This window comes from Littorina saxatilis, linkage group LG11 (assembly GCF_037325665.1).
Source record: "Littorina saxatilis isolate snail1 linkage group LG11, US_GU_Lsax_2.0, whole genome shotgun sequence".
Taxonomy (NCBI): Eukaryota; Metazoa; Mollusca; class Gastropoda; order Littorinimorpha; family Littorinidae; genus Littorina; species Littorina saxatilis.
The window spans coordinates 30,495,450-30,505,449 of NC_090255.1; the positions used below are offsets into that span (position 1 = coordinate 30,495,450).

General features: G+C 41.8%; 1 protein-coding gene across 1 annotated transcript in view; it reads left to right on the plus strand.

Moving 5' to 3' along the window:
- Positions 1-6,792: 6,792 nt before the first annotated feature.
- Positions 6,793-10,000, plus strand: part of LOC138980243 (dual specificity tyrosine-phosphorylation-regulated kinase 4-like) — a 37,451-nt gene continuing 34,243 nt past the window's right edge. Inside the window, exon 1 of the mRNA XM_070353091.1 lies at positions 6,793-8,783. Coding sequence (XP_070209192.1) covers positions 8,706-8,783 — 78 coding nt within the window. The 5' untranslated portion in view covers positions 6,793-8,705. The remainder of the gene's footprint in view (positions 8,784-10,000) is intronic.

The following is a 10,000-nucleotide window of genomic DNA, read 5'->3' on the forward strand; positions in this document are numbered from 1 at the left end:
TTGCAACAGCGCGTTTGTGATCAGCTTGCAGATTGCTTGTTCCCCAAGACGAGCGCAGTGGCGAGGTGGTAAGACGTCGGCCTATGGGAGGTCGTGAGTTCGAATCCCGGTCGCTGCCGCCTGGTGGGTCAAGAGTGGAGATGTGTCCGATCTTCCAGGTCAACTTATGTGCATATCTGCTAGTGACTTAACCCCCTTCGTGTGTACACGCAAGCACAAGACCAAGTGCGCACGGAAAAGATCCTGTAATCCATGTCAGAGTTCGGTGGGTTATAGAAACACGAAAATACCCAGCATGCCTCCCCCGAAATCGGCGTATGCTGCCTAAATGGCGGGATAAAAACGGTCATACACGTAAAAATCCACTCGTGCTAAAAACACGAGTGAACGGAGTCTGAGCCCATGTACGAAGAAGAAGAAGAAGCTTGTTCCCCAATCTTACCCCCCCCCCCTCCCTATTCCCTTACCTCTCTGTGTAGCAGCATTATTTTCAATCAAAAGAAATATTTTGTAACAATTTAATGCGGTCATTTTCTTATGTGTGTTTGTCACTCGAGTGTATATAATTCATACAAGTGCATCGAATTCATTGATTTAAATACTTATTTACATGTCCACTTTTATTTTAAATTGTTTGTTGATTGTTTTTCTTTTCGTTTTATTTTGTTTGGGGAAGAATTGTTAACATGGACAATATTCACCTAAAACACCCACAGAGTAAGACATCTTGACCAAAGAGCCCATGGCCAAGAGAGGTACTATTCAAGAGAGGTAACTGATCATGAGCATGGGACCGACGACCGAACATGAGTTATGGGACGTTGGCTCTGAGCGGCATGAATATAACGAATTGGACGGAAAGGCAGGTGCCGTTTTATAAGGTCTGCATCGCACACAAACAGGTTCAAATCGCTTACAAGACAGGAAAGAACGATGGGGGGGGGGGGGGGGTATCTATGTTTGACAAGCCCGCATTTGTTGAGTAAGTGAGTGAGTGTGTGAGTTAGTCTCTCTCTCTCTCTCTCTCTCTCTCTCTCTCTCTCTCTCTCTCTCTCTCTCTCTCTCTCTCTCTCTCTCTCTCTCTCTCTCCGAGTCTGAGTCTCTCTCTCTCTCTCTCTCTCTCTCTCTCCCTCTCTCTCTCAGTCTCTCTCTCAGGCTGTCTCTCTCTCTCTGTATGTGTGTGTCTCTCTCTCTTTTCCCCTCTCTCTCTCTATCTCTCTCTCTCTCTGTATGTGTGTGTCTCTCTTTCCCTCTCTCTCTCTTTCTCTCTCTATCTCTCTCTCTCTCTCTCTCTCTCTCTCAGTCAGTCTCTCTATCTCTCTCTGACACGCCCTAACTCCGCTGCCAGACTCTCTGATCTCTCCATCTCTCCGGGCCCAGCATCTTGTGAGAAGTGTTCATTATTGATGGCTGTTTCTCCTCCCTCACACCTCCCCCTCTCTCTGGGGGGACTCTGGCTGCAGTTGTGTACATAGATACACATAGATACAGCTTGTATGGTTGGCTTATGTTTACCAAAAGTGTACAACTAAGATGGATGTTATGACTTATGTTATGTTTGTGAGTGTAAAACTTAATAATGTCAGACATGGATATCTTTTCAAGACAGAAGTCAGGATTGATGGGGGGAAAGATATCGATGTTTTTTCCCCCGCGTTTGATAACAGACACGATTGTTTATTGCACTTTGAGATGGATACCAATTTTCTGCTATTCTTTTAGTTTAAAAAAAACCCCGTAATGATGACTATTGTTGTCATATTCTCACTCCTTTTCGTTTCTATAATCATTATCTTCTTTCTTTTTCTTTTTCAACAGTATTAGCAGTACCATTAATAGTACTGATAATCTCTTTACACCCTTTTCTAATTATCAATTTTGGCGCGAGTGGGTCACCATTCATGTACGCGTGAACACATTGGTTTAATGCGTGTAGACAATGCTCTTTCATATCTTCTGGTGTTATGTTTTCTTCAAATACTGTCTGGATTTTCGGTGGAAAGACATTCTTTTGCGGTCGCTTTTCTCTTGGGCGCTGTTACCTCAGAAAATAGTTTTGAAAGGTTTTAATTGTGTGTGTGAACTTTTACCCTCGTGGGTGCCTGGTTTAGGTAAGTTTACGCAGATCGAGTGGTTAATGTATTGTTTTTACGTTTGTTAATCCCTGTGTAAAATACGGAGTGTCTTCGCATAGGCGGTTTGTTTTACGATACAGAAAAATTTGGTGGACCTATTAATGTGAAAACCGACACGGTTGGCCTAGTGGTAAGGCGTCCGCCCCGTGATCGGGAGGTCGTGGGTTGGAACCCCGGCCGGGTCATACCTAAGACTTTAAAATTGGCAATCTAGTGGCTGCTCCGCCTGGCGTCTGGCATTATGGGGTTAGTGCTAGGACTGGTTGGTCCGGTGTCAGAATAATGAGACATGAAGCCTGTGCTGCGACTTGTGTCTTGTGTGTGGCGCACGTTATATGTCAAAGCAGCACCGCCCTGATATGGCCCTTCGTGGTCGGCTGGGCGTTAAGCAAACAAACAAACAAACAAAATTAATGTGAAACAAAGCAACGTTTCGTGTGAACTAGAGAATAACAGTTGACCGATAAGCAGTGGTCAAAGGCATAATATTCTTCCCGTATAAACGCTCCGGCTTAACATCTCAGTCCATCTGGCCAGGATTGTACATGGGATAATGCAATCCCTCCTCTTTGACATAGGGCTTAACTATTCTATTATACTGGATAACCGCCGGCTATGCCCTTTATGTGCATGGTTGGAAGAAGAACAAGAAGAACAAGAATTTATTCCGCGATATAGCATTAAGCTTACAGCCATTGGTATTGGTATTTGTCCTGATTTAATCCTGAATTATATTCTTAAATGCCACCAGTGTCAATCCGCGGAACTGATTTGTCAAAAAAGAGCCAACTATTAAGTCCGTACAGAAAGCTAAGTTCTTTGTATATGTTGGTTTTTGGTATGTGTCCACATGGAGCAGTTGGTTTTATCCCATGCAAAAAGCCTTGGCAAATCTGAGATTGCGTGCACAACAGTTTTGGATTGTGATTTTAACATTGTGTGATCACTGTGACATTTGCTTCTCTGTATGGGATGTTTAATCGTTCTGCAAAACAAAATAATGATAAATAAAAAAATAAATAAGGAAATTATAAATACATGTTTAAATAAATGAATAAAAAAAGAAACAGTTTGATATTTTGGGCAAAATAAAGCAACTTTTATTCTTCACATATCATTGTAGTAAAAACCAACGAATGAGTCACCACAATGATCAAAACTTGTACCTGCAGCGTCGATACTTCTATACATAAAGCTGGCTGGAATTGAATGAAAAGTCTATGTTTCGTGTCCAGCAAAGCGCCAAACGGCCTATACCGAGCGATTCTTCTATACATAAAGCTGTCTGGAATTGAATGAAAAGTCTATGTTTCGTGCCCAGCAAAGCGCCAAACAGCCTATACCGAGCGATTCTTCTATACATAAAGCTGTCTGGAATTGAATGAAAAGTCTATGTTTCGTGTCCAGCAAAGCGCCAAACGGCCTATACCGAGCGATTCCTTTATCAGCTAGACCAACAACACTGAAGGCGAGACGTTATGATACGGCTGTATAATTATTGTAACCCGTTCAAGATTATTGTCTCTAAAGCACTCCTTCCAACAGCGCGTAGACCGAACTCAGTTTTAGTTCCCCTCCTGTATAACTATTATGAGGCAAATACATTTAGCTCAATGTACTGGTCGTTATGGTGTATGCCTTCGTGTGTTTCTCGATGGCGAATTTGATACTTTAAATGGTCTGCCGTTTGCAGAGCCAAGGAAGCGTTATTACCACTGCTTGTGTTTTTGTTACAGTTTGAGAACGCTATTGTTGCTATAGGTGAAGTGTACGGGTTCAACGTTGATTTCTGGCCTAAGTGTTTAAGATCCGTCGTGCTCGAAACACAGTTTTTCATGATGATTCAAAACTTTAACGGTGAATTCAGATGCTAATTGTAAGAAAAGATAGTTGTTCTGTTTACTCATTGAAACTGCTTGTGTGTTTTATTACCGTTTGAGAACAACGCTGGTTGTGTGACTATGTGAAGATTCAACTGTGATTTGTGGATACCTTGTAAAAGACACCATCTTTCTCGAAACACATTTTACACGATGGTTCAAGCCTTCAATAATTATTTCCGAAGATAACTTAAAAAAATAAAAAATAAAAAATAAATAATAATAATAAAACAAAAACAAAAAAACAAAAAACAACAACAACAACAACAACAACAAGAACAAACGGTGTTGAATTGACGTGTTGCTGCTAATTGTGTGTGTATAACCGTAAGAGAACGATCATGTGTTGATCGGTGAAGTACAGGGTTCACATTTGATTTTTATCTGCAGTGTAAAGCCTAACATCAATTGTAATTCAATCAAGTTTGCGTTTTAATGAAACAGATCCTGTGATTGGTCAGAATGCCCCAACTCATTAAAAATTACCGGTCATTAATTGTCGATAACCACTCGCTAAAAAAATCCATTCACAACCTGCTGGCGAGGCGCTCAGAGAACACTCAAAGAACACTAAGAGAACACTCAGAGAACACTCAGAGAACACTCAGAGAACACTCAGAGAACTCAGAGAACACTCACAGAACACTTAAAGAACACTCACAGAACACTCACAGAACACTCAAAAAACGCTCAAAGAACACTCAAAAAACGCTCAAAGAACACTCAGAGAACACTGACTCAGAGAACACTCAGAAAACACTCAAAGCACACTCAAAGAACACTCAGAAACACTCAAAGAACAATCACAGAACAATCAAAGAACACATTGAGGAGAGGTCAATAACAGGTTTGACTTGAAACAGATTGTTTTAGAAATAACGCGTATCACCCGTTAAAATCGGTGATGTGTGACTGGTTGTTTTTTTCCCAACACCAAAAGAATCGACGAGTTGGAATTATACGTTCCAATAACCTATCTACCATTCTTGTTTTCTGATTCTGAATTTTGAAACGTTAACAGTCTGTCTGGTTTGGTATTTACACCCCCGGTATAGGGGTGTGTATAGGATTCGGTCGATGTGTTTGTTTGTTTGTTTGTTTGTGTTCGCATATAGATCTCAAGAATGAACGGACCGATCGTCACAAAACTTGGTGAACAGGTTCTATACATTCCTGAGACGGTCCTTACAAAAATTGGGACCAGTCAAACACACGGTTAGGGAGTTATAGGTGGATTAAGATTCTACAAGGACTTATAGAGAGACATATTAATGGTCAAAGGGAAATAACCTTCTCAGTTGGTGGCAGTGAGAATGGTAAGGACGGGGGTGTTTTTCCTACCTCGGAGGAATTTCTTGTTTTGAGTTGGAATTACTCTAGTTTGACGAGTCTTTCGTCTTGCTTCTTTCTATGGGTGTTCTCCGCAATAGAACTGTGTGAACAGTAGATCTATCTGTGGCAATGTTAGGCCAAAAAAAAATAGGTCTGTTTACGGTAACATAGGCCCAAAAAATAGGGTCGGTAGGTCGGGATTTTTTTTTTTTTTTTTTTTTTCCAAAAAACCATATTTTTACGTTATTTTGCCAAAAAAACCGAGATTTTTTTTTTCCCCCCAAATGCCAAAAAAAAGTCTAGGGTCGCGCTAAAAAACTAGGGTCGGTCGGGTTACCGTAAACAGACCTATTTTTTTTTTTTGGCCTTAACTGTCTGCGTGTATGTAGTAGCTGTTTTGAAGAACACAGTAGGAACGGATCTCGTCAGTAGTTTTCGGGTTATACACTACATGGTGTCGCGTGACAATTGAACGAACCCGAAACAACTTATAGCTTGGAGCTGTATATCTCTTTGTCTTCTGCGTACTGTGATCAGTTCCACGGTCTCTTTTGACAGAAGGGGTCCAAGTCGACCAAAAGCGGGTGCATTCCCTGTAGGTGCATTTCATTCCGGGGGCCCGGTGGCTCAGTGGGTAGAGCACTGGACTTGTGATCGGAAGGTCGCAGGTTCGAATTCGGGCCGGGACGGACACGGGTCAACTTTATGTGCAGACCCAGAGACGGAAGCCATGTCCCACCCCCGTGTCACCACAATGGCACGTAAAAGACATTGGTCATTCTGCCATAAGTGCAGGTAGCTGAATACACCTTAACACGCAGACACCTGGGTAGCGCGACGCCGTTGCTGCTAGCTTTCCACTGGGAGGAAGCGACCCGAATTTCCCAGCGATGGGACAATAAAGTAATACAAAAAAAAGTAACGCGTAAAGTGTGCCATTTACTCAGATCGGCGTTGCAGTACTTCTGTTTTATCAAAGTGAAACGGAACTCGGCAGTTTACGGCAGTCTGGCGCAAATCAAGGAATGCACCCGTTTTTGGTCGAATTAGACCCCTTCTGCGTTAATAAGGAGATTCACGTTGTGAGCGAAACATAGACGAAAAGGACCTTGGTATACAAAATGAGCAAACATCTAAGGCAACATAAGAAGTTTATTCTTGCCGTTTTCACGTTTTTGCGAAGTTTGAAAAAAAGTTCCTAGGTTGTTGAAAGATTTATGTGAAAGCAGTCTGAACGTTTCTAATACTGGTATTTTCATATATATACCAGTAGTTTTCAAATTCACGCCGGATTGTGAAGGCTTGGGTTATCCTGATCTATGTTCTATGATAAAGATGGTGTCTTAATTGTGCATTCTGCCCACACATTAAACTTGAATACTAAAGAAAATGTCGATACAACGTTGTCATTTGAAAGCCTTCGCTCTTGTCTGCATGATCAAAAAGTCACACCACGCAAGCGCAACCATCTTTTCTGCTATCGGCTGACGTCATTTGGAGTGCAGCACGCGAGCGTAGCCATCTAAAACTGTCTAATATTTTGTCAACAGTGAAGTCTCGAGTAATCAGCTAGTGGCACTCGGGCCAGACAAGTTATCTCCGTGATAGATAGTAGCTAGCTGTCTATCAACCCGTCAGAGACACGTTGTTCGTGGTCTACGATCGTGCACTGTTCTGTGCAGAGTGTGAGTTGAAAACACAGAGAGAAACAAGGAAAAATGCGCGTCTACAAGAGTAACTGGTTCGTGCGGAGTGATTCATATTGACAAGTCTAGTTCTTACCAGAACAGCTTGTAGTAGCTTTGAGTAAAGACCTTCCTAAACTGAGCCCGAAACTGATTGAGTTCGCGAAGACTTATCGATGTCTTTATACCGAAAATTGAGTGCGAAAGATTCATGCATCGAGCTTCGCGAAGAACACTTCGTGCAGTCGACTTCGCCCAATTAAAGGCAAGCTTAAAGTAAAGTCCCAGTGATGATCGAAGCCCTAGGACACTACTCGTATATTGTGCTTCGGTCGACTATTCTGATCGTGCTTGCTAAAATCATGTCCATAACATTGTTTTTCCCAGGAATAAAAGGATGGTGACTCATGTTTTACACTATCCGCCAGGGTTAAATCAAATATGTACACTGAATCAAACGATATTTAGATTGTGTTGAAATAGTGGCTAAAATAGAACTCAGTTATCTTTGAAAATGTAATAACCTGTACAGTGCACTGTACACTAACAAATGACACGCGAAGAACATAACTACCCAACAGGAAGGTGACTCGCGCTTTAAGCCCGCGGCGGAAGCAAGACCAGGGTAGGACCGAGGGAGCCATGGAGCGGGGTGGTCAATAGTATCTGATCACCGATGCACGTCTGACTTCCTGCAGTGCGGAAGTGGATTAGTGTGGACACAAGCTGGACACCTTGTTCGGCCTGTTTCATCTACCGTGTGTCCAGAGCTTCCGACTTGAAACGTCTAAGCCAAGCATCTCTTCAACCGTGTGTCTATTAAGTGTATGTTTCTTCAACGATGTGTGTATAGCTTGTGGATGGTTGAAGTTAGTCTCATCACTGAACAGAGAGTCTTCGCGATGAAATTTGCCTCTTCCATTGTGTGTTTATAGCTTCTGAAAGGTTGAAATAGGTCTCATCAACAGAGTGTCTTCGCGTGTATTGCCTCTTTAATTGTGTGTTCTGGTTTCTGAAAGGTTGACATCAGTCTCATCAACAGAGTGTCTTCACGTGTATTGCCTCTTCAATTGTGTGTTTTAGCTTCTGAAAGGTTGAAATAGGTCTCATCAACAGAGTGCCTTCATGCGTATAGATATACAGTATAGATAGCCTCTTAAACGTCCATATCCTACTTCAACCGGATGTCTATGAAAGATTCCACTTAGCCTGTACCATTGTGTCTCTATAGCTTCTGAAAGGTTGAAGTCAGTCTCATCAACGGTGTGTCTTTATCTTCTGAGCGATTGCAGGTTGTCTCTTTCAAATTCGTCTATAGCTTTGAAGTCTGCCTCTTCAACCGTGTGTCTATAGCTTCTGAAAGATACCAATCGCGGGCCCTTTCGACAGTGTGTCTATAGCTTCCGAAAGGTTGAAGTCTTAACTCTTCGACCGTGTGTCTATAGCTTCTGAAAGGTGGAAGTCTATCGCTTCAGCCATGTGTCTATCGCTTCTGAAAGGTTGAAGTGTGTTTCCTCAACCGAGTGTTTATAGCTTGTAGTACTATACATTTCAGCCTGTCACTTCAGCCGTGTGTCTATCGTATGTGAAAGCTTCCAGTCTCCGACGGCTTATCTCTATTGCCAAAAGGGAGGCGTAATACAGCCTGTGGTTGACTTCTATAGGGATAGTGTATGGAAGTCAACATCATGAAGTTCAAACTGCCCAACGTGGAAAATACGAACCAAACGGTCCGGCGAAAGAAGAAGAAGGTATGTGTCTTCTAAACGTGCCGATTCCTTCATTATAATGATGTATATAGCATGGCTTTTGTTCTGTGCACAATGGTACATGTTTGCTTTGCATATTCTCCATGCTTGTTGTAAATCCCGGGCATGCCGTGTGATCCGAGTGCAGTAGCGTATGTTTGTTTTTAGGATAAAAAGCATGTTTGTTTTGAACACTGTGCATTATTGCTTGTCTGTTCGGTGTGTACTTGCTATGAATGCTGTTCGTGTTTGCTAAAAAGGCGATGGTTGCTTTTACCGTCGAACGCTGAAGAAGAAAGACGATGGTTGCTTCTGATGTCATTCAGTTTGTTTTGAAGACACGTTCTGCGTTTGATCTCTGTATTGTTTGAACGTGTCTGACATAATTCGGTAACGATCTGATCTGATTCCTCCTTTCTCGAGATTGTGACCGCATAATGTGGATGTTACAGGCATCTCTAACAAAAAATAGTTCTTTATTTGGGGCTGAGATAGCAGCAGTAGCTTACTAACCGAATTTGCTTACCGTATACGTCGAGTCAAACGTTCAAACTTGACAACTTTATAAGTCAAAGATGGTAGCATTATGTTCAGGTGGTCCTGTCTTTAATGCAACTAGTACTTGATAATCTACTAATTACACATTAAAACAAAAGGTAAACTCGGGGAACCTCAAAACAAATTTTAAAGTAAGACTAACAACGGTTATGTACAAAACTTCCCTGACACTGCAGTAATGAATTCACTACAAGAATGTATCGATTGGAGATTGGATTTCCCTTCTTTGAGTCATGTGACGTCAAAGGCCTACAAAACTTTATAATTGGGCGTTTCAGGTTGACCGAAATTTTAAAGGAACTACAAAACACACGTCATGTGTTTGATTGCATACATGTGTGTGTGCTGTTCAATGTCAAAACAACAACAAAGTCAGTACATGACGTGTGTTTTGTAGTTCCTTTGAAGTTTCGGTCAACCTGAAACGCCCAAATATGAAGCTTATGTATCGATTGGAGATTGGATTTCCCTTCTTTGAGCCATGTGACGTCAGAGGCCGACAAAACTTTATAATTTGGCTTTTCAGGTTGACCGAAACTTCAAAGGAACTCAAAAAAAAAACGTCATGTGTTTGATTGCATGTGTGTGTGCTGTTCAATGTCAAAACAACAACAAAGTGAGTACATGACGTGTGTTTTGTAGTTCCTTTGAAGTTTCGGTCA